This window comes from Stegodyphus dumicola, chromosome 7, assembly GCF_044657685.1.
Source record: "Stegodyphus dumicola isolate Sdum_Otavi_A_Nest chromosome 7, ASM4465768v1".
Lineage (NCBI taxonomy): Eukaryota > Metazoa > Arthropoda > Arachnida > Araneae > Eresidae > Stegodyphus > Stegodyphus dumicola.
This window is the reverse complement of record NC_140774.1, coordinates 140,665,808-140,691,808: the sequence shown is the minus strand read 5'-3', so window position 1 is coordinate 140,691,808 and position 26,001 is coordinate 140,665,808. Positions and strand designations below refer to the sequence as shown.

Here is a 26,001-nt window from a genome sequence, read left to right as displayed (position 1 = left end):
TTTTTTCCTAAATTTCGCTGTTTGGGATTTTAATTTCTGAATTTCCGATACAAATTTCTTTCTAGATGTCGCCCACCTTCTTTGTCGCTGAGCAAACATTCTAAAATTTGTCTTTTCTCTATTTTTTAATATTTTATTACAATTTTCTAAGGATATTATTTTGTTCTTCCAATTATAAATACATTCTTGTTTATCTTTACACTTAGGGCATTCAGGGATATTGTCACATAGGGCATGATCACTTGTGAGTTTTATTTCAAAATCTTTTACATTTGATTTATTATTGACAGCTTGAATTTCGTCCTCGGCCTCAAAATAAATTTTCTTTGGGCTTAATTCTTGTAGTCTTTCAAAAGCACTCTGCATTAGTTTTCTTTTCAAATATCTCCGATTTCTTGGTGTTATTTCGTTTACTACACACGATAAATTTACTTTCGGCACAGTATTGCATTTCAAAAATTTCTTTTGCGGCAATCCAAGCAAGCGATTTCTCATGTCATCTTCATAATCACTGCACAGAAAATGTTCGCTGCAAATTCTTGCGTTTTTCACATTAATAGAATTCTGTCTTCGACATTTATGTATTCATTCTTTCGTCAAAAGCAAATTGTCCTTGGGGAAAGCATGAAATACAATATCTCTTCCTTTCGTATTTCTATAAGTGTTACGGCACGTTGCTACAGCACAAGAAGCCATATTACATAAAGGATACTTTAAATATAGAATTTAAAAGGAAAGCTGACTAAAACTATATATATATACACAAATTATTTTAAATATTTGCATTATTAGAAAACAAATATGCATGATTAAAATTAATTTGGGATATGCGACCTCTAGAAAATCGTCTCGCAAATGAATGAAACTAGTTTTAAAAGCGCGAAATCAGAACAGGTGCAACAGAGACACGTCAGATTACTTCCAGTTCACCCTTCCATGGACTCTCTTTCTTTAGCCCTGCCCTCCATGAGGTTCGCGTCGGCAAGGAGTCGAACAAAGGAATAACCTAGCCCATCTATTTATCCCTGGTACACACCAGGTTTCGAACTGGAACGTTCCGTGTGTTAGGCGTATGTGATAACCACTACACCATGGGTACACATGCAAAATGTTCGTGCCGACAATGAGTTCAAAATATAAATGTTTGCTTTTTAAAAAATTATTTAATGCTGTCAGTTAAAAAATTAAGCGAACCTGAGGCCTTCCGCGTGTTGTGATAACGACTAAACCATGGGTACATACGGAAGGTCAGAGTTGCTCATATCCCGAATGAGTTCAATGTATAGTGTTAATACAGAGGTCTTATATTTATTCCAAGGTTTACTTTAGGGCAGCATAATGAAAACGAATTTTGATATTTGGAGGTGTTTGTAATGTTATGATTTTTTTCCCCCGGTGAATGTTATTTATTCCTAAAGAATAATATCCCTGTTTGTAGTTGTTTGTAAGAGCCTTTGTAAAATGAAGTCATTTAATTTTGAAAACTGGAATTATGCATATTTGCAGTCACTTTCATTGCAGAACATTTGTTCCTTTGAAAGGAATAAACGAATTGTTGAATTTTTAATGCTTTGTATTTATTTCATTAATTACTTCATTGTTGAAATTAATTTGCACAGAGTACGAAAAAATTTCATCTGATGGTAATGCAGAAACGCTTTTCTTTTTTTTTTAAATATATGTGTTAATAACCGCATTCTGTGTTTTAAAAAATGATTCGAATTAGAATTTTACAGTTTCTGTAAAATCGCTGTATTCAAACGTTGAACAATATCAGCCTAAAATCTCAAATTTAGTTTGAATATTTTTAAAATTTATTGTAATGGCTGAGTGTCCTTTTAGAACTAGTGCCATAATGAAGCCTTAAAGTTACACTGGCTCTGTTATCCGCAGTTTTTGAACTGTGTTTGACAGTTATTTTATCAATTAGTAGGCGTCGGAAATTTCCCGTACCATTAAGAAGAGGCCGCTCGAGTATGACTAAAGAACCAGGTATATACTGGGTGATCCAAAAGTAAATGCAATCATAAATGTTTGGTTATTTGGAAAACACAGATAAGAACACAATGTGGGTTTTACAGAAATGCATAGGAAAGTATGGGACATTTTTTTAAATAACAAATATTTTATTGCCAGATTTGTTACGTTTTCAGTGATAGGTGGCGGCGTAACACTCTCGAAGAACAGATATTTGGGATGGGACTGTGCCAGGATCATTCGAAAGATGTAGTTTTACTAAATCTCATACGTACAGGAATAGGAATCATCGGGAGTCGCCATGTATTTGCAAATTGAATTTTTCTAAGATGGGAAAGAATTGGAATAGCTGTCCAACATCCTCTGGGCTAATTATTATTATTATTTAAGTGTTCCGCTCTAAGGCACTACACGAAAGCGAAGGATGCCTTCGTGGACGACTTTCTAAAGGAAACTGGCTCCTATACACGTTACATATGGAGAAACCACGAAAACGCGCATGCAGCCAGCCCGTTCGCAGGATTCGTTTCTCGGATCGAACTACCAGTGTTCATGGACTTTACCGCTCGGCCTCTACTGAGCCCTTCTAGAATGGGTTAATAAGGTGCAATTTTCGCTTAGAGGAAGGGTAAATATACACAAATGTTGTAACTGGGCGAGAAAGAATCCACGCTCGATTGTAGGAACCCCTTTGTCTAAGATGACAGCCTGAGACGGAAACCAATCGCTCCTGTAAAATTATTTTAAGTAAAGTTCAGTATCTACCTTCTAATCTACTTCTCGATAAAAAGTTAGAATAATCAGATGCTCTTAAAAAATTTGTTCGTTATGAAAACACAAAATTTTGCTTGTGAAAACCGTAAGCGTGAGAAATATTCAGCAAAATCTGAATATTTCGAATAATGAATATGCTAAGCATGTAACAGAAGTGATCACAGAATGCTTTTTATACAGAAATCCTGAGTATTTTTAGCATACAAATGGACTACATGAATGTTTTTGACGCAAATAGTGTTTTCAGAACACCGTGAGAAAAATAAATTGCAGATCAAGTGAAGAAGTTGAGATATAGATATGAAGTATTGCTGTTTGTTCTCTGGCATTAATAAGAAGAAAGAAATAGGTTTGGAAAAAATATTTTATTCATATTTCAAATCATGTACTCTAAGCAAATCCAAAATTGTGAAAAAATCAGCTGTTACATAATATTATATATACATATAAAGTATAAAAATCACTTTACAAAAGCATTTTCAAATACAAAAATAAAGAAAATGTATTTTTTCTCGCCCTTTCCTTTGAAAACTTTGTTAGATACATTCTTTAAAAGGCAAGGGTAAGAATACGTTTATAATAATGCTAACTCTTTAGCTTTCAGGGCATGTAAGAAGCTATTTGCTATCTAATATCTTTCAAATAAAATATTTAACTTCGTTTTTAGTCTTTACGTTCAAGTACGCAAATTATTTTATTGAAAAAGAGTTTTGCATTTTTCGCTTTTGAAGTGATATATCTAGAACTATACAACAAAGTATATTTATTGATAAAATATACAGAAAGTTTATACAAAACTTTACATATTTTTATAAAACTTTTTCAGAACACTTTTGTAGTTACTAAATTGAGAATTATAAGTTATTACACAAAATTCATATCAGCTGATTTTAAAATTAATTTCTGAATCCATAAATTAATTCTAATTATTAGTTTAGAATTAATTTTTTCGTTGAAAAGAGCTATTAGTTCAAAATACGATTTTGCGCTGTTTCACTTTAAATGCGTTGTTTCACTTTTCATTCGAGTCTATTGCCATTCGGCAAAATATTTGATATTTATCTTTACTCTTTAATCTATCTGTTATCGGTTAACAAACAAACAAAAATATACGCAGTTTTTAAGAATATAATTTTTTACATTTGAATCTGATTAATTTGAATAAAAATTTCATTGAATTCATGCTTTATCTAATTAAAAATATTGTTTACTTATCAAACACGGAGAAGACATAAACGCTACCATGTTACTCTAAATATACATATATCTATTAAATATTTCACTATTCCATCTGGGCCATCTCTATAGATAAAAAAACCTTCTTTATCGCCAAATGGAAAGCAATTAGGAAATATAACAAGCGGAAAGTAATTAGGAAATATAACAAGTGGAAAGTAATTAAGAAATATAACAAGTGGTAAGTAATTAGCAAATATAACAAGTAGTAAATTTTAAAATAAATGTCAAGATTAAGTCACTTTAAAACTCTCTATTTTAAAAACTAATAACACTTTGTACTTACAAAATCAGAAGCATCATTCAGTGGTAAGTTTTCATAAACAAGTAGAAATTTTACAGCAGAGTAATACTACTAATATAGAACTCTTCATAATGTACACAAAAATATTGTTACAACACCATTTTAAACAAGAAAAACTACCACAGTTTGGTTATTAATTTACCTTAAACAAATTAATCACTTAATTAATATAACACTATAAAATAGTATAACAAAATCTAATAATTTCAGTAATTTTGGAAATATAGAAATTTTTGAACACAAATTAATATGAAATTTTATTTTCAAAAGAAGTATGAGCCTTGTTCTCTGTTTTGCAGTTTTGTACTTAACTTAAAATATTAGAATATCACACAGGTCAACGGCTATTTATTTTCAGTCCATCATTTGTCTGTGTGAGAAAAAATGAAATTTTTACAGCGGCTTGTATATGGCCCATCCTGCCATTCAGGAAAAGCTCAAAATATAGCTGCGAACCTAAAAATTAAAAGCAATTTCAGTTTAAGAATTTGGCATAAGTTGCATATATAAAACAACAAAGGAAAACGTAAAAGCATTTTTTTAAAATAAGTAATTTTCATTAACTTAAAGTTCTCAGTAATCTCAATTGCAAAATAATCTTTAAATTCTGCTTTTACATTTCCCTATTTCCTTAGCCTTTAAGTCTTTAAACATCTTCAATGATTTCCATTTGCTATTTATTTCTTTCAAATAAATTATATAATTTATAATGCATGAACTTTTAATGATAATTTCTATTTGCTACGTATTTCTTTCAAAAAAATTATATAACTCACTAATGCACGAATTTATTAACAACTCAGCAGTAATTTATTATTATTAAAAATAATAAATTATTATTAATAAGACGTTTGTGGCTTAATATTTAAAAAATCCAAATTCAAAAAGAATAATTTCACGTTTATGGCTTAGACCAACATTTAAAGTTTTGCTTATGGTAATAAATAAGAAAAAGAAAATCCAAAGTAAGCTCTTTTAATTTGATTTATATGGTTATGGCGAAGTATTCGAGGGCTATCTGCCTAAAAGAAGAATGATCTTCGTGGAGGACTTTCTAAAGGAAATTGACTCGTATCAGCGTTACATGCCCATGCAGCTAACTCTTTCGCTTAGAACTGAACCTATTTCGAAAACCCACTGTTTAATAGCTTTACCGCTTGGCCGATGTTGGGTATCGTGCCTATAAAACAATATCAGTTTTTCATTTCATTTTATGCTTTCCAAGCGATTTGAAATTAAGCTTTTTATTGTTTTTCTTTATGTTGACGTAATTAGTATTAATTAGTTAGCTAGTTTTTTAGTTAGTTTAAATTATATAAAACATGGAAAAAGTATGGTATAGAATGTTTAGATTTTTAGCCAACTATTGTTCTTTTCCTGTTATAAGACAACACGCGGCACACAATTTTCAACCCAAAAATATATGCGCCAACGATGCCTATTGGCGACTGTTAAAAACGAAATGTGTTGTTCTGATCTTTCATGAGAGCGTCCTTCATGAGAGCGAGTATATTGATATTTTGATTGATATCTAATAGATATGATATCAATCAAAATATCGATATACTATTTATACTGTTGTATTATGTGTTATATTATACTATGTATTTTTTTAAATATTAACTTTAAAAATAAACCGAAGTGTAGTGGGACTATATCTACATTACTTATAGTAAACATCGGGTGTCCCACTACATTTCCACCTGAACCTAAGATCGCCCTTGTTTTCGAAGCAAATATTATGAAAAACCAGACTCTGTAAGACAATAGAATAGTAATAGTACGGGACGTTTTAAAGTTTGTTCATTCTGTTTGGTTCTTTATTTATTGAAATATCTAACTTATAATGTATATTTCATATGTTTAAAGAAATTTTAGCAAACTAAACTGATAAGGAAAGTATGTTTCCTGACTGAAAGAATTAAGTCGGCACATTTACCCTACCTAGAGAAAATTGTTTGCTATATGAAATATTAATTTAGATGAATGCAGGGGTGGCCAAAGTGCGGCTCTCGAGCCTGATACGGCTCTCGCAGGCAATTTGTGCGGCTCGTGCATATAAAATAGATGTATGAAATATGGTAAACTAAAACTATTCAGTGTCCAAAAAGAAGTCATTTATTAGTTCAGACTATGTTTACAAAGTTATCAGGGATTTCTTTCTATTTAAAACCTCGTACACTACTTCTATCATGATGTAAATATGAACTTGTGGCTTTTAGAAAATCTAGATGCGGCTCTCGAACATTCCTGAGTTCAAACGTGCGGCTCTTACTGACATGAAGTTTGACCAACCCTGGTATATAGTTATTTGGTTAAAAGGGGGAAAAGTATTGTAGGACCATTCTCAGCCATACAGATTGAATCATTTTATTCAGTAACATAATCACTTATTAGTAACATATCCTAACGTTAATAACTATAATAACAATAACATGTCACACAGTACTATTTAGCAATTATAAGCAAGATTTTATAAAACATTAACAGAAATGCTATTTTATATTGTATGGAGAGATCTCTTTTCTTTACTCCTGGAATCATTGCCTTAAATGCAATAAATGCTTTTTTTTTTTTTCTAAAATGAGAAAAATATTAATTTGACGTTATGTATTTTCTTTCTACAAACGAGGAAAACAAGTTGATGATTTTTTAGAGCCTACGTGAATAAAAATTAATCTCATTGTTTTGTTTTATTTCAGATAGAAAAAGTTGAGCACTCAAGCAGACAAAATATGATTTTATGATTCATTTTGTTGCTATAAATGCGTTCTAAAGTTTGTTTTACGGACATAAAAGACACATAAAAAATAATTTAATGCTTAATATGCTTTTCATAATTTCTGAATTAAAAAAAAACTTAAATCAAATACATTTATAACAGAACAAAACAAAATAAAAAACTGAGTTTTCAAATTTTAATGGTCGCCCAAAATGGTTTGCTAAGGATTTTTACGCTCTCGCTGAGCTTGCAGTCTATCAATCTGCTATCACACTCACTTCTACCAAGTCTTTTTTTTTTTTTTTCCGTTATTTTAGCTTTATCATTAGCATTATTTTCTTCGCACCTACGCAATATACAATTGAATAGTAAAATTATACAGTACAAAGTCCGAAATCCGGACGTCCATTATCCGGAATGATCTAAAATCCGGACCTCAAAGCCACAAACATTTTTTTTTTTTTTTGATATGCTTTACGCATGTGCATTTGATTTTTCCTTCCATAATTTTTCACTTAAAAATTCCGATTCTTAATTTCACTTACGCACTAAATAAAATACCTCGTTATGGAAAAACAATCATGTAAGCATAAATTTATGCGATTAATAATTTGTCTCCGTAGCTGAGTATCCGCTTGGCATACATCTCAAACGTTCCCTTCCGTTTACCGCTGTTCGCCACTGAAACATTCACTTATTTTATATCCCTGACGCCGACCTGGCGAGTCATTATTTATTATATTTTGCTTTTATCACCGCATGTTTATCAATACATGACAACTTCAGGAATAACTCATGCAGTGATGTCTAAACTTTTTTTTAATATATTAGTAATTGAATAACAAGAGTATGGCAACCTTTTATGCTAACATTACGCTTGGCGATGATTATAGATTTTTAAATGTTCTAAGAAATGTTGACGAGGAAAAATTCAACAAAAATTTCTTTTCATATACTAAAAATAGATTTTTTAATGAAACTCAGAGGCCAAAAGATTACATTTAGTGTTATTTTAATTAAGACTAACTGATATGTTATTCACCATAAACCCAGAAGCGTCGGCAGAATATGTCGGCACCGGACGGCAGAATTTAGGGAAGACGAAATTTTTTGAATTTGGGGAAGCACCGAGCGGGAAAATTTAAGGGATGAGAAGTTTTTTTATGATTTAGGGAAAGCAATGGGATGAAAAGTTTAGGTGCGGTGAAAATTTAGAACTTAGGAAGGTGCTTTGTAACAGAATTTAGGACCCGTAGAGATTGCACTATGCGGTATTTAGCGCCGGCCCTAAGTAAAGCGTTTAGTATATGTTGGAGTTTATTTATTCAGGACTCAGATTAGTTTTAAGCATGTGCAAGAAATAAACGTAGATACAGTAAATAAATAAACTAATACAATTCAGGCTTAATTCGGGCGCAAGACAAAATTTAGCGAAACAACTTAGCTTTCGTCGCCAATCTTGTGATACACAGCCAGTAATGTACAACGGACGTTATTAAGCTAGGCTAAAATTATCTTTACTGATTCTACGGCATTTCAGTTAATGTAGCGGACTTCGCTGCTGAAAAATTTTTTTAGTTTGATCCAGCTTATTATTTTTTGCAGACTGTTATTATTACGACAATTTTATAAAATCTAAGCTTGAACTTTCGATTATGTCGAAAAGAATTCCCAATTCTACAAAGCGAAACCATGTTTCGATGTCCATTAAACAAAAAGTGAAATTGCTGCAAAAAATGGATAAAGCCATATCCGTCTCAAAATTATGCGAGGAGTATGGCATTGGATGACACAAGGAAAAAAGAAAAAGGAACTTTTTAATTTTTCGTGGAAGCAACTTAAACAACTTACAATGAAAGAAATGTTTAATAAAGTAAACAAATATATATATACTGTAAATTTTGATACCCTTTTGGATCATAATTGTTCTTTATTTCATACGTTTAATTGTATAATTTCTCCATGCCATCTTACAAGATTTAAATTGATGATCTAATTTCTCCATGCCATCTTACAAGGTTTAAATTGATGATCTAATATCCAGAAAAATCCCAAATCCGGAATCGCCGAAGTCCCGACGAGTCCGGTTTTCGGACTTTGTACCGTACAGTTTTTAACAGCAGCATAGCAGTATACGCTTAGAATTCCCGATGCAGCGTTAAGTTGTTGGCATATATTTTTCTCTTTTTTTAAGTCTTTTCTCAGCTTATAATATTAATGTATAATTTTCTTCCTAAGACGGCTTTACAAAACTATTGTCTTTTTATTATTAACTTTCATGTGTTTACTTTATTTATTAAATATAACATTCTTGGCGCTTATGCCACACAAAATTCGATTCAACAGCAAAATCATAAAATATTTAAAAACAGCATATCGTTAGAATTTCCGATAAACAGTCTCGCGCGCTCGAGATAAATCCCCCCCCCGCAACATTATTGCCATTGCTCGCTTTGAAATCATCAAGTTTCTTAATAAAAAATCCGTTAAAGTTTCACAAAATATGAAATAGGCAATAAAACAAATTCCAAATTCAAGCTCCCAAATGCCCATATTTGGATGAAAGACTACGTTATTCAAAATTTAATGGCTCTAGGTACCGTTGTTTTTTCACACTGCGAGAAACATGTGAGAAACATTCATGGAGATTCTTCATTATTTAATTTCTTTAAATATAATACATGGTGATAATATCTGTTTTGAAATAATTTTAAAAGTGATACGCCGCAAATGCCGTCTCGAAACTAATATCCCTTTTGGGCTAATTAATAATATTTTTCCAAAGAAAAAATAAATAAGGGTGGGGCGAAATCCTTCACTTACTGTTAAATACACACTTGACCTACAGAAGGATATTAACAAAGCAATTATCGGATTTTTTATCATTCATATAGGACTACTTGTTCCAGTTAATCGGGAGCATTGAAATTCAGCTGAGTATCCCAATATTTAACTCCCTAGCTCCAGATGGCAGCACGAACATGAAGCTCTTGGCATGATGCATATTAAAGTAGTGGTTTCTGGCAGCCCGCCATTACATTTCCGGTAAATTAATTAGCATTATTATGACATTATTCATTATGGAAAGAATTTGAAGAAAGTGTTAAGATCCTAATGATTCTAAGTCCAGTTTTACATTTTTTTTCATTAACACTGAAAACAAACATGAGTCTCCAGAAAATTTATAAACGAAGCTTGCAGCAGCTCCCTCTACGTATAGTATTATCTTTACTGTTGCGAAGTTTAGTTTCTCAAATTGGCAACAAGAAAAAAACGTAAATAAAAATAGGTTTCCTTTGTAACTCTAACGTCTTCTTTTATTATTATTAACTATAATATGCTTAATCCATTCTGGAATTATAAATTATCTCATGTATTGACCCAGCACAGAGTCCACAACATCTTGCTGCGAAGTTTAGTTTCTCTAGATTGGCAAGAAGCTAATTAATTTACACTGTGATGCAAATCTTATTCAAAGATTTGAAAATACAGATTTGATTAACCTTTTTACGTACTTATCAAAAGATAAATATACCCTCATTTAGGAATTTTTGAAATAAAAATGATCCCTTTGTTTTGGAACAAATTTATTTATGTGAACAATATTTCTTTCTTTACATGAAAATTAATATACTGGCGGGGGTTAAATTATACACTAAATAAAAATGAACTTTTTATTGAAACTGAAATGTGAATATTTTACGAACATTAGTAACGAATCATTATAAATAAACTACTGAATATGGAATATGTATTATTTACGAACTACTGAATATGAATTGTTTAAGTATAAACTATGGGTTTTGCAAAATATTCCTTTATATATAACAGTCATATTAATAATGGATAGTAATATATTAGACTGCAATATTAACAATGGACAATGATGATGTATTACGATCTATTGTCATTATTACAGATCATAGTTCATTTTTCATTGCCGCTGTTATTATACTGAACGCTCGTTAATTGGAACTTGCGACGGCCTTCAAAAACTTGTATTGGAATTAATGTTAAAAATATCTCAGAAATTCGAACTAAATTTTATTCACTTAACTTTCTCCTTATTTAATGGAGAAGTACATGTGTATTTATAGTTTGTGTGTCAAAATCATCTGGATTTCTTTTCCTGTGTAAACAGGCACATGTCTCCATTCCTAGGCTATTGCATTTCCGCTAAGCGTTAGTGGGTATTGTTCTACTGTCCACCTCTTATCAGTGTTTAGCGGACATAGCTCCCTGACCTAACCTGTTTCCTTGGATTCATGAATGGGTCGGGATAAGGGGGAGAATCATTTGTTTATTTGCTATCAATTCTCTTAAAATTTCAGAAAAAAAAAAAAGTCTTTACTACAGATTTTAGAGAGTTATGTCATTTACGCCTGCAGTGCACACAAGTTTATGTGCTCTAATTTTTCTTCCTCAGTGTGTGGTGGTGAACATGTAAAATTGAAGGATGTCTACACGTGGAAAGTATAAAACTCTAACTGTGGAGATAAAGGTGGAAATTTTAAAGAAAGTAGAGAATGGCGAATGTGAAACAAAATTAGCAACTGACTATGGAATAATAATAATAATAAAAATAAAATAAAATAAAATGAAAAAATCCCATTATTTGAAGGGAGAAAAAATTAGATTCAAGGGAAAAATCTAAATTTGCTACAGGAAGGAAACCCATGAGAAATGCGTCCGAAAAAGATCTAGAAAAAGCATGGATGACACTGCTACGGTTCCAGGAGGCTAGATCTCGAAATTTTTCGATAAATGGACCTCAACTGCAGCCGAAGGCTGATGAATTGGCAAGTCGAATGGATACTGAAGATTTTAAATGTGGTCGAATGGATACTGAAGATTTTAAATGATGGATGGTTTTCTCGATTTACGTCAAGGCATAATATTTCTCATCAAACTGTATGTGACCAAAGGTCTGATGTAAACGAAGGCATATGCGCACTAATTTCAGTAGGAAACTAACAGAGCTTTTCTCTACTTATTTGTCCAAAGATATTTTTAATACGGATCAAATTTCATTTTTTAATAAACTCTCGCCAAACAAGACATCACATTTTAAAGGGGATGCTTGCGTAGGAGGCAAAAGCAGTAAACAGAGGATTACAGCTTTAGTTTGTGCTGATATTGATGGGAGCGAAAAGCTTAAAGTATTAGTGATTGGAATGTCAAAGAATCCATTGTGTTTTAAAGAGATTCGAACACTGCCAGTTGATTATGTTACCCAATACAAAAGCATGGATGACACGAGACAGATTCAGTAACTCGTTAAAAGGAATAGTTACACAGTTTTCGAGGGAAAAGCTTAAAATTTTCTTATTTGTGGATAATGCAACCTGCCACAATAACCTTCCCGAAGTGAGTTCTATACATGTTGAATATTTGCCGCCAAATAGAACTGCGAAAGTACAACCAATGGATCAAGAAATCATCCAGAATATTAAAACAAATTATTGTAAGAGGCTTTTACAACAAATCCTCTTTTTTTTTTTTTTTTTTTTAAATTCTGGTGAAAACTGCGACATTACTCTGCTGACAGCCATAGATGATCTATGCGCCGCACAGGATGCTATTAAAGAAAGCACAATTAGCAATTGCTTCCTTCATGCACGCTGAAGAGAAAAGTCATATCGAAGAATGTTACGATACTGATACAGCTTTTTCTGAATTAAAAAAAATTAATGCAATAACGTTACTTTTCTGATATTTAAGCGTAGATGAAGACTTGGAAGTTTGTGGAAAACTCAGCGACTATGACGTAATAAAAATTATCCGAGAAGATGAAAAAGAAGAGACCTCATCGGATTCAGAAGAGAATGCAGACTGTTAAGAATCCTAGTGATCAATCCATAATGGACTCTATAAAAGCTCTGAAAGGATTTATTGAGATTGAACCTTCCTCTAAAAATGAATTGAAATGTTTATTTCAAATCAAGAAGGTGGCTGACACGTACAGGTATAATAAACAAAACTAAACATCCATTTTATAGTTTTTCCAAAAGGTGTAAATTATATTTTTAATCAAAGTTTACATCGCATATCTTCTTCTTCATTTTATGATTAAGATAAGTCTTTATTGCTTTTTAATATGTTTAATTTTAGACAGCATAGTATAATATATTTTCTGAGATTATACATCTTAGGGGATTTTTCTTCTTCAGGTACTCTTTTAAAGTTACATTTTATCTTAACATCAGATAATTCGAACTTTTTTCTGAGTACCTTTGAGTTCGAATTAACGAGCGTCCACTGTAACATGACAAGAAAATTGTTTTCAGCCATTTGGCTTTGCAATTTTGAATAATTCGTTCTAAATATGAGATTTTACATTTATTTCTGTAAGAGCGACTCTTAAATAGCAGTCAATCATAACTCGTAACTTAAAGCTCTTTTATGTGTAAAACTGAAGTCTACCAAGATTGAAAAACATTTTATGTGTTAATATTTAAATATTTTGTTAATTTTTTTCAACTTAAATGAGAAATGCTTCAAGGTGTTAGACTGAATTCAAAAATTTCAAACTGCATTTTTTTTTTTAATTTCACAGAATATTAAAAAATTGATAGTTATAATAGACGCAAAAACAAATTGTATTATATTTACATATTCATACAACATTTGGAACTGCAAGACATTTTATACTTACTGTAGAAAGATGAATTTCTGTTAAGAAAGCCAACGTAAAAATTTGAGTAAATCCTACAAACTGAATCCACATCAGAAATTCCTAAAAACACAAGTTTGAGATGGTTAATAAGTTAGATATTAAAATAAACAGTATTTTTAACTCTACAATAAATACATTTATAATTCAAATTTTTTAATTTTACGTATAAACAGACATTCTATAAATATTTATAAAATGTTTGTATTCTTATTTTTCATTCATGTTTGTATTCTTATTTTTCACGGAAACAAATATGTATTATTCGGTTATATAAGTAATACAATTAAATCATATCCATCACAAACAGGCAAAAGTCGCTTCGTAATACGCGTACTTTCAGAAGTGGTTCATCCTTTATTTTCAGCATTTTGTCTATAAATAATAATCCCTTTCCTTCATTGCAAAGAAATCAAATCATTAATTAAATAATACAGATAAAATATATTATTAAGTTTCAGTATACTGACATAATAAAAGATATTACATACAAATTTTCAAGTTCCATCTGCTATCTAATATTTTTGTTAACTTAAATAATAATAATAATAATAATAATAATAATAATAATAATAATTTAAAACTTTAAAAGAGCCGTAAAGCTATTGCAGAGAAAAATGATTTTGGTCATAAAAAGAAACCAAAACTTATTTTTTCATTGAGAAAGTGTTAATCGCTTAAACATATGTAACGACGATTGCAATACTAGTATAAACATGTAAATGTACTACATATGCGAACTAAATAGGAGTTGTAATTATGCATAATTCTACGAAATAAAATTCATTAAAGTACAAACCACAATAATTCTTCCTCATCACATTAAATAGAAAAAAAAAAAAAAAAAAAAAAACACGTTCACTGCCATCTAAATCACCAATTTATTATTCCCTTCATATCGAAATAATTGCCCGATTTATAAATTATTGGTATCGGATTAAGGAGATAAAAGCGGGAAGAGTGGTTTTGAATACATTATCTTCTTCTTTTACAAAACAGAATTTTGATACTACATGTCGATTTATTTTCATTATTGTTTACAGAGCTACGCAGATAAACGCAGTTTAAGGTCTGAAGACAGAAATGCGATTCTACATAAGTTATTTAGAAATTTTGAAAAGAAAGACTTGAGGCAAAATGTAGACCAAAACTGTATCAAGGACAGGGAGGCAAAAATGAAGAAGCATAATAGTTGTCGACTCAAAGAACGTAAAAAGATCAGGAAGATCCTTCTTAATTAACAAACCTCTTAACATTAAGAAGCCTTGCTGCTGCAGTGAGAGTGCCATTGGAAATGATGCACACAATAAAAAAAGAACTTATATTGAAGCGTGTTATCATAAGACCTAAATTGCAAAAATCCTCGGAACTCATTATTTGCACGCTTCCAGAATTCATTACTTGCGCCACAGAATCCATTAATGTGGCCCATGAAGCAATAATAATTTAAAAAATGAAATAACATGTAATATGTATGTAATATTGTAGGAAAGTTGACGTACACAAGTGCTGGTACATAATGAAGAGGAAACTTGGCAGGCGAGGTAGATTAAATATTCATTTTTATTTCAATTGACATTTGAGGCCACAGTTCACTTCTGATCGTGCCTATTTCAAACATTTTATATTTTTGAAAGCTCTACGGTAAATACAGAAGCAACGTGGCAGCATCTTAGTGGTAACAGAAGCAGAAGCAATGGGCGTAGTTATCCAATATGGTAGCTTATTAAGATAAAGGTTTCGGTTCAGGAAATGTTAAGCAATTAACAGCAGCATCATCGCTATGTAAAAGATTTATAATATGGCTTATACTAGAAATGACGCAATCCAAAAAAAGTCACTAATATTTTCAGATTAGAGCGAGGAAGTACCCAAATTAAAACAGGGAATTAAGGGGTCTACTGCTAATTTAAATTTCAATTTTGATTTACATATTTTATATCTTACATATCCCCCCTTTTTCAAAGAGAAAATGGCTTACTAACAGATAAGTCTTTTTAAGAGATAAAGCACTAAAGCATTAGCAAATGTAGAGAAACATAGTTTGAAAAATACAAATTATTGTTAAAATTTTGATCAAAATAAATATTTAAATAACTGCAAGACAGAAATTTTGATTTTGATTTGATGATTGAGTCCCATTAAAGGTTCAGTCCAAGAGTCTTTGTGTTTAAGAGTTCACATAATTGTTCAAGGAAGGCTCTTCAAAGTTTTCACACAATATCACAATTATAAAAATTTTGTGCACCCATTACCTACTTTGAATAATCACAACAAATTCCAAAATTTCATAATATAACTAATTCTCATCATTATAACTTGCATTTTAATATTATTTATCATAGTATTATTGAAATTATGGTTTTTACAGTTATTTTTACATTTCTAATTTTTTTATTTTACACAAATCGGAAGATCCCACAGCTTTCTCCAGATACAAACATATCCATCAATTTTGGCATATCCGCTTTGGCTGACTGGCGAATATGTAAGATATAAAATATGTAATTCAAAATTATTAATTTTAATTTGGCAATGGCCTCTTTTATTCCCATTTTAATTTAGCTGTCTTCCCTTTCTGTTTTTAACAGTTCATAATAATTTTATGGACTGTATCTTTCCATTTCAAGCTTACTTACGTAATTCTCCTGCATTGCGACAGCTGTCATCCAATTCCAGATCCAGAATTTAAACAAAGAAATAAGTCTATAAATACCACTGCTACTGCTGCGGAACCCCCCTTTTTTTTTCTATTTTCTTCTCGCTGTTCAAACAAATTTAAAAAAAGGTATAAAACATAAGACTATTTATTGTTATGCCCCATATTAAGGCACCTGATATCGAGTTTATGCAAGGCACCAGATATCCATGGTTTAAAAACGGATGAAACAGTTATCATAATTCTAGGATACATATAGAAAAAAGCAATAAATTCATTAGAAGGAAAGGATTTTAATAAGCCATCTCATACCTTAAAAGGAGAAAAAGATAAACTAATGGTAAACAAAAACTCATCGTTTTAACCCCGTCCTCGTTAGCTAGTCACAAATTCCTAACTGCTTGATATAATTCTTTATTCCATGGCATAAAAGCGGGAAATTTGCTTATCTCGCCACTCCGACGATTTTATACAGGGTTCATAGCCACATTTTAGTTAAAAAAATAAGCACCTATAAGCACTTTTCAAGCACATTTTAAGAAAAAAAATAAGCACCTGTCTAATTACATCATACACAACTGCATAACCTTAAAAATTAGAATTTTAATTTAAAATATGAGAAATGAAGTGCTTATTAAGAGAGAATAAGCATTACCTCAACCATGGAAAATAATATATTTTTTTTTTAAATTTTAAATAATAGTTCAATTTACAGAACTAGTTTACAATGGGAGGAAAAAAAAAACTATGAAGAACTAAACTATATTACAAGATTTAATGATGAAATTTCAGTTCAAAATAGAGAAAATAAATAATAATAAGGCATATTTATTGTATTCGTTTGGAACCTAATAATAAATTTTTCCACTCATATTGATATTTAAATAATTTAAATCTAAATTCTGAACATTTTCTAAATTTTCATAGTATATCAATTTTCTCTTAACAGATATTGCAAGCAAAATAATTTAAGTAAAAAAGAGGAACATTTCTGAAATCAAATAAAGTCAGAAATTTGCGTCATGCAGCCATCTTTAACAGTAAAAGCTTAACTAACCCGCATGCTTGGAATTGCGGAATATTCGGACAGTCGAACGTAATTTGAAGGAGCGGAAGGGGGGTAGACTGTAGCCGCTCTTTAGATTTTTCCGCTAATAAATGCTTTTGACATTTCAATATGTGAATCATATAAAAATAAACCAACGGAACTAAAAAATATTCTGTTTAGCAAGCACAGTAAAACTCTTTCAGTTAGTAAGTAAGTATTCATAAACAAATCTCGGACTGAACATCAAAATTAATTATCTCTGCAAAATATCGCAAACGTTATTGCGCAATACGTGCGCCGTAATTCTTCCCTACGTGATATTACGCAATCGGAATCAACAACTGCCGGTATTGGGAGAAAAAGAACTAAATAACTGGGGTGTTTTTCATTCTAATTTTCAACAGACGGCGTTAAATTTCCGGAATAGAATCATTCTTCGCTTGGGTTGGCAGACCGCAGAACTTTTAGTCCTATTTAATCCAGATTGGAAAGTAACCCCCCCAAAAAAGTCCGTTGCTTTTTTTGCAGCGAACTGTAACAGTTTCAATATTCAAGATTTTGCGGAGAAAGGGAAGACCTCCCAACCTTCGTACTGTATAATACATTGGCCAAAAAAATGAAATTATTTTGACTATTCGATTACTTTCCCTTTATTTAAGCCATTCCGAATATTATTCCTTAGAAAGCTAATCTGTGTTAAAACACAACCATTTTTGGAAGTTTACTATACTTCAGCAGTTACTGCAACTATGTTATTATAAACATTCATACATATGCTCATAATATAAGCATAACGATCATAATAAACACGAATATGAACTGACCAAGCAGAACGAGAATGCAAATTTTTAAGATCTTGATAAAAATTCAAACGTGTGTAGTATTTGGGTGGGAGGAAAAGAATGCCGAATGTAGCGGAATTTTCTACTGCTTTCGCAATTCTTTGACCAATAGAACGACGGGCACCTGTCTGTACTCTTCGTGCACACTAAAGGTTACGTTAATGCAGAGAAAGAGGGAAAAGCTATTTCCGGGAGTATGACTCACCATCTGACATTCCATATTAGGAAGAAAAGTTGTTTATTTAGTTTCGGCTTTGGTACGGGGAAAAATAGCGCGTTCATTCAAAAAAAAAAAAAAAAAAAAAAAAAAAAAAAAAAAAACTAAAAGCAAAAAATAAGCACTAAAAACAAACAAAAAAGAATAAGGACTTTAAAGAAAAAGAAAGCACCTATAAGGGCCTTTATATTTTATTTTCAAATATAAGGACTTATAAGCACTTATAAGGACCGCTACGAATCCTGTTATAACAATGCCTTGGTATTAAAATGCCGGCACCTTTATGCAAGGCGGCAGCTGTTCGCCGATTTTCACACGGAAGTCTAGGCATCTTGATGAAGTTTGTATTCCGCGTATTGTTCCCCAACTTATTCCGCGAAGCTGAATTTCACAACAGAACCGTACACCTTGGTATATATATATCGGGGGTACCCTTTTGTGTTGGCGAACAACGACTAATTTGCAAAAAGGTGCCAGACTTTTCAAAAAACGAACCGCGCCCTCACATCAGCCCTTGCCACATAAATAAGAACAAATATCTTTTAAAAATTATGTAAATATATATTCTAATATTATAACTAATCTTCAGGAACCGTCGATATTTTGTTTGTAAATGACGAGCATTAAACTCGATAATGAGAGAGATCACTGCTAGGAACAACAACATACAAGCAATAAATATTTTAATAAATAATCTTTTTGTTATCTAAAAGTACTGAAATATACTTTTGAAAAACGTAATACGTTGTTTTCAAATGAACTCAATTTCTGCGTTATTATAATAAGGGAGACAAGTTAGAGATCTTTTGTCTAGACCTTTTAAATATAAAAACAATAAACTTGTTTTAGAAGCTTCAAAAATGTTATTTGACAATTGATAAACAGACACTAAAGAAGAATTAAAGTAAAGAAGTAATTAATTAACTTACCCATAATTTATTTACATAAATAGAAAACAAGAGCATTTGTATTAAGTTATGGGCATTCCATAATCTCCAAAACCACATTAAGATCCAAGTTATGGATGAACGCAGAACTTCATTTTGAGCTTCCTGGGGGGGAAAAAATTTAAAACTTTATTGTACATGTGTATGAAGTATGAGAATAAGCATGGGAAGTTACAATAATTTGTTTTTAGGACATAAAAAAAATAGACAGTTCAAAATACAAAATAATGGTAGATAAAACACATCAAGGAAAATACATTCACAAAAAGGGTCAAAATCTTTGCTGAAGAGATGAGAAACAATCAAAAGCTCTTTACAAATTAAGAACACTTTCATTTAGTGATATACAATAATTTATAACAAGGAGGTTAGAATAGATGGAGTTAACATGACGTCACGAAGATGAAGCCATGGACCTTGTAAAAAAGGTTTATGTAAAGGCTCATTTAAGGTCCTTGGATGAAGCCAAGGAAATGTCAAATACGTGAGGTGAGACATATCATGGCAGTCGTACAGGAGACGCATAAGACTACGAAACATATTGTTAATTAAAATTACACTGATTTTGAGAGCAAATATCAACATCCGGAGGCTCAGAAAAGTGTCTTTAGCCATGATTTGCGTAAAATACTGGTGAAGTTTCACTGCTATTCTAGGTTTTACCATGTCGTATAGTTACCATTTACACATTTTCATTCACCAAAATTTTATTGAATTTGGAAAAAACCGGCAAAATTATTTGCAGTTTTTGTGGTTTCTCTGTGTATTAAGTAGAAAATCATTTATGAATAAATGTACACGCATTTTCCGAGTTTTGGAAAGGGGTGGGGAGTTGATCTTCTACCAATGGTGAAATGGGTGCATGAGTGGAAACAGGTTGAGAATCACTGTAGTAGAGGATCCACTTCATATTATTAGCCCTAATACGTCGAAGAATTCTATTTTTTATTTTTTTTACAGGAGAAAAGAACTTAACTCGGGGGTTCGTTCTGTCTTCCGTTATTTCATTTAGCAATTGTTGATCTACCACTCTCTCAGCATTGTCAGGAGGAAGTTTTCACCTTGTCTTACTTCATTGGTATTTCACATGTGTTCGATTCAAAATTTTAACATGATCAATGCATGAAAAATTATGATCATAGGTCTCATTTGAATACTTGTATCACCTGGAGAAATTTCCAACAGTTTTATGAGTTATCATTTGACTATTTTTCTAATTAAATGCTAGTCTCTTTATAGTCTCTGCTAAATTTATAGTCTCTGCTAAATGAATTAATAGCATTAAAAACTGTTATCATTCTTAAAAACAAGTATAAAGATCAATATCATTTAAATTTCATTATCACTTTTGAAACATCGATACTAGATGGCAGCACTACACATAGTTGATAATGTCCGTCGCATGCAGTGAAGTAACCTGTTACACGCAAATAGCTTCTTCAACTCCATTTAATTTTTCAATTTCGTAATAGGCATTTCTCTTTTACATTCAGTAAATTCAATAAGCAATGAAGTTTCCAATGAATAAATAATATTCAATGTAAAAAAAAACTTAATCTAAAGTTTCTCAAAGGATATGAAAATTAATTAAAAAATCCTTTCAAGTCCATACTTGAATGCGAAAGTTCTGAAAAAGATGGCTCCTAGTTTGCATAGCTCAGCCCTTATCGATGTCGAAGTCACTTGTTAAAATTATAAGCTTGATTTCATACTCAGTTTATCTCCGAGTAAATTTTACACATGCATATTACACGGCCTTCCTCAATAAACAGCATTTTCATCAAATCTGTGAATAACAGAGAGATACAAGCAAGGGCGGATCTATAGCTATTGAGGCCGGAATGGAATATCCCCTGGGGCTCCTTTTTAATGGGATGGAGACCCCTCTGGCTCATTGTTGCTCGAAGATAATTTTAATCAACTTTGAAAAGCTTCTTTCCCAAGAACAAACCATTAGGCTAAACTTAATTCCGTTTAATTTTAAATTAATTGTTACCTTTTCGAGTTAAGGTAAAAGTGTTGGCTTTTGTAAGCACAAGTCAGCGCCGTATGTGAGTTTTATTTGAGTTAATAAAGAGTTCTTTACACCCTTCTTCTAACTTTGTCGTACTAAGGGATAGTTCCCTAAATACTCTTCTAATATCTAACTCAGTTTAGGATAGCAGAGTATACGAGACGTTATAAGCTTCAGGGGTTCGTGGTTTGCCGCAACAGACCATTTATTTCAAATATTTACACAAAAGGTAATCTAAAGGAGTTAAATCACAACTTCTGGGTGGCGAACTAATAGTTGCATTTCGTGAAATTATCCTTTCACCGAACTTTTTCTGCAATATGTCTATAGTGGCTTTCGAAATGTGATATCTGGTATTTATCCTGTTGGAAACACATGTCCTCCACATCAATATCCTTTAATTTGCCCTCCTCGAGAAAAAGGGCGGATGTCCAATATTGTCATTGTTCCATAACCATATCATACAATGCTCTTTTGCGAATGCAAGAGCTTCTAATGTATCTCTTGTGGATTGCTTTCTCACCAAAAATGGCAGTTTGTTTTATTAATATATTCAATCATTCATTTGAGAAGACAAATTTGCTCAAATTCTTGAAACATGTATTTGGACATAGAGAACTGTCAGAGGTTAGGAAACATAAATAAAATTTGGTAACAGTGATAACACTTTAAATGTGGTTGTCATTTCGTTTTAAAATCATATCATTTTTATTCGAATACCATTTATAATAGAAGAGTTTTAGTAATTGTGTAGATAAACTGCCTTTCAAGATTTGTGAAGTAAATATATTTTTCTCTAATAGTTTTTGGTGGTGAAATTGAAATTATGAAAAAAGTTAGTCTTCATTATCATTACTATCGTATAATCAATTCAATTACTGTTAATTAATTAATTTCTTTGTTCGTTCTAATTATATTAATGGTGCTCAGTTTCTTTACTGACTATCATTTGTGATGAATTTCAAAAACGGTGTACACGAGAAGAATTTTTAGTTATATTCAGACATTTCATTAAATCTTGTCAGAAATTATCGATTTTTCCATCAGAATAAAAGGTGTGACTTTTGACTTTTATTTCGCCTTGATGAAATCGCTAAAATGGAGTCGACTTATAAAACTTCATTTCGCTATAGCACCTAAACCTTTAACCGAAGGTAAGCTGTTAAAGGTAGAAAATATATTATAACAGATGTCGACAGATGATTACCGATGTAAGATATGCACATCAACTTTAATATTAATAATTAATAAAAATCAGTCAACGTTTGGGTTCAGAACATTTTCAATGCATTTCAACTGATAATGCTACAGAATACTTTTTTATTTCGTTACATAAATTACAATGTAACAGTATTTTTAACACCGAATTTAAATATGTAATCAGAGTTTCCTGTTACGCAAAGATTTCTTGTAACCTATTTTAAATGAAAAAAAGAAGGCGTAGAAGAACTAGATGCTAAAGCAACTAATAATAAGCCTGTAAATTTACTCATATCACGCTAATTCCTGTTGCTTATAATTAGTTACTTTAACATTACTAAATGTTTTATGAGTATACAGAGTGTTTATACAAGTTTTACCCGGTCTTTATTTTTGCAACCGTTGGTCTGAAGGACTTTTATAAACACTCTTAGATATTTACAATAACAAAAATGTTTTAAGTAATTCCTGTTTTTTGTATTTTTAATTTAAAAACGTATATGCTTTTGCATAAAATATGAAATCTAACTTTTCATAAGTTGTCTCAATCCCTATACATATATTTAAAAAAATTTTATACTCGTTATAAAAAATGATAAAACAAAACGCTTCCATTCGACAAAAATTGACCGACATATTCAAAATTAATTTCCTGAATTGCACACAAATTGAATACCGAAATGTTTTCATTTTTATGTAACTAAAAAAAGAAGAAGATTTCTGATGTTTAGAGATGAGGTGACGAACTATGCAGATTATTGGGAAAATATTAATCAAGATTGTTTTCTTTAAAATGGAGATCGTATTCAGAGAATCTGATAGAATTCGTGTTCTAGAAAACACACACATGTTTCAATACTGACCTCCGGCCAACTCGTAATATTATTTGTATTCATAAAAAAATGAAAAGTATTTGTAATTTAATGATTTTTTTAACAATAACTAAATTGTGATTCCAAAAGTAATAACAAAACAATATCATTGAATGATATTTAAGGGAAAAAATCAATCTCGAATTATTCTTATTTATTTATTGAACAGACACCTCAATGAAAATTGAATATGATGTCAAAAATCGCAGATTTTGAAATTAAACATCTTGGTAAATTTTTGTTGTACGGGTGTCAAAGTTTTTACGTTTCATTTTTATAACGTGTACAAAATATTCCAGAATTCTCGGTATAGTGACCGGAAGAATATACATAAAATAAGATTATATAATGTTCTCAAAATTGATTTCTTTACATTTAAAAATTCCAAAACAGGAATATTTTAATTATTTAAATCATTTTCATAAGTACACGTCCACGATCCACGGTTAATACAAAAGCTACAAAAGCTAAGTAGTAAAAGTGTTTGGACAATAAAAAATAAAAGCTTTTGGACACGCTTTCTATAAATTTTTATGCGCAGCAAATAAGAAAGCCATATTAAAATTAAAAATTATGCAATTTTAATGCTGTGATTATCTGAAGAATCTCTTAAAAAGCTTTATAAGGTATTTCTCCCGCCTTCTTGGCAAGCCTTCGTGGTGTAGCGGTCAGCACAGCGCGTAATTGAGAGGTCCGTGGTTCGATTCCCGGCAAAGGCGTTGCATATTTTTCATCTTGCTTGCTTCCAAAATATACCTAATGTCTCTACAGTAGCGCCCGAACTAAAAGGGTGTAGGCTGGTGATTCTCCTCACCCAAGATTTGGCGATTGGCTCCCCTAAAAACCCCAGTCGCCCTTTAAAAGGGGGAGTATATAAGGTATTTCGCCCGTCTTCCTAGCGTGCCTTCTGGTCTAGTGGTTCTTCACGCTGGACCGGTATTCCAGAGGTCCGTGGTTCGATTCCCGGCGAAGGTGTTGCATATTTTTCAAAAGCAGGATTAGAAAGATCAATCTATCGACTTCTACACTACAAAGAGGACCTTCACACTAAAGAAGATTTACATCTATCCTATGTCAGCATAGAAAGCTTCCAAGATCCCCCTGACTTACACCCAGGAGATCTACCCGTCCTTTCCTGGTGCAAATCGCCACCCTCAGGACAACAAAGAGAGAATTTTTCTGACGATTCAAAAATTTCAGGACGAGTAGGGGCAGCGTTCACGGTCTTTTCGAACAATGAAGAAATTTATCAAGCACAATTCCGTCTAAGCAATCATGCTTCAGTCTTCCAAGCCGAGTCCCTAGCACTCAAAGAAGCAGCACTATGGTTAGGTACGCAACCCGCAGCTCACACTTCATTCTTCACAGACAGCATGAGCGTTCTGAATGCGCTGAATCCTTTCCTCCAAAACATCCGCACACGGCAGCACTTAGAGAGATCTTCTTGACGTTACTCTCTTCCATACCTTTAAAGATCAACTGGATAAAGGGACATACCGGGCAGAAAGGCAACGAACGAGCGGATGAACTAGCTAAGACTGCAGCTCTCAAACCAGAAATTGACAAGGAAGTTCCGCTTTCCGCAGAAGTTGCAAAAAGGCTCCTGTGAATAGACTGTTCACAGACTATTACTGCAACAAGGGCATCTTAGAGATAATGAAGCAAGTGAATGAAAATAATTATATCCAAGAAACTACAGATTAATGTAAAATGTAGTAAGGCGGCCTAACCGTCAGATTGCTAGCAATGACTAGGATAACTTCCTAACCCTGTAGTGCCATTAACTTAGTTTGGCGGAACAGCTCAAGTAAAGTGACCATATCTCTCATGCTTCCAAAATACCTAATGTCTCTACAGCTTAACATAAATCAATTAGTATCGTGGGACTCCAATCGTCCAAATACTGGTTTAAGTATAAAAAATTATCGGCGAAAAATTTTACAATTTGAATTGCTTATTTACTTCAGATTCACAGGAATAAAACGCGCATGAGATTGAAAAATTTTTTGTCACATTTCCCATTTTATGGTTTGGGACGACTTCTTAGTATCATCCATTATTTTTTCAGAAACATTTTCAAACATTCTTGAATATCCGCCATGATGCATTTTTTTAAGTTGTAGTTATTCAACTGCTAATAAAATTTCCAATCTAAAAATTATTATTGAGTCTTAATATATCCCACAAAAGCATCTTCTTTTCCACCATCAGTTACGTTAGGAAATTTAGGTTTCAAATACGGGAAGTCTTACCTCATTAGTATCGATTGTTGTATCGACTGCTGTGATTCTATTTTCATAAAGCCTAACTTAATGTGTTTTTAGAACGGAGGTGCATTTTCTCAGGTGATCGAGACTTTATTTTCTTAGTAACATTTAACTGTCTTCTTATTACAGCTGTTTTTGATCAATGTTTTCGGCTATGGTGTTGTCTATTTCGTATCTCTGTTTCACATTCGCAAAGAAGTATTTCGTTGTCGAAAGAAAATTATTTTTATATCACTAAAAATATTACGC

At 31.7% G+C, this 26,001-nt stretch overlaps 1 protein-coding gene across 9 annotated transcripts in view; it reads right to left on the bottom strand.

The window, feature by feature from the left end:
• Positions 1-3,097: 3,097 nt before the first annotated feature.
• Positions 3,098-26,001, bottom strand: part of Cpes (Ceramide phosphoethanolamine synthase) — a 161,369-nt gene continuing 138,465 nt past the window's right edge. For all 9 annotated transcript variants that reach the window (XM_085820866.1, XM_085820867.1, XM_085820865.1 and 6 more), the window contains 3 exons: positions 19,382-19,504; positions 13,669-13,749; positions 3,098-4,747 (listed from right to left, as the gene is read on the bottom strand). In XM_085820866.1, coding sequence (XP_085676992.1) covers positions 4,718-4,747; positions 13,669-13,749; positions 19,382-19,504 — 234 coding nt within the window. In that variant the 3' untranslated portion in view covers positions 3,098-4,717. The remainder of the gene's footprint in view (positions 4,748-13,668; positions 13,750-19,381; positions 19,505-26,001) is intronic.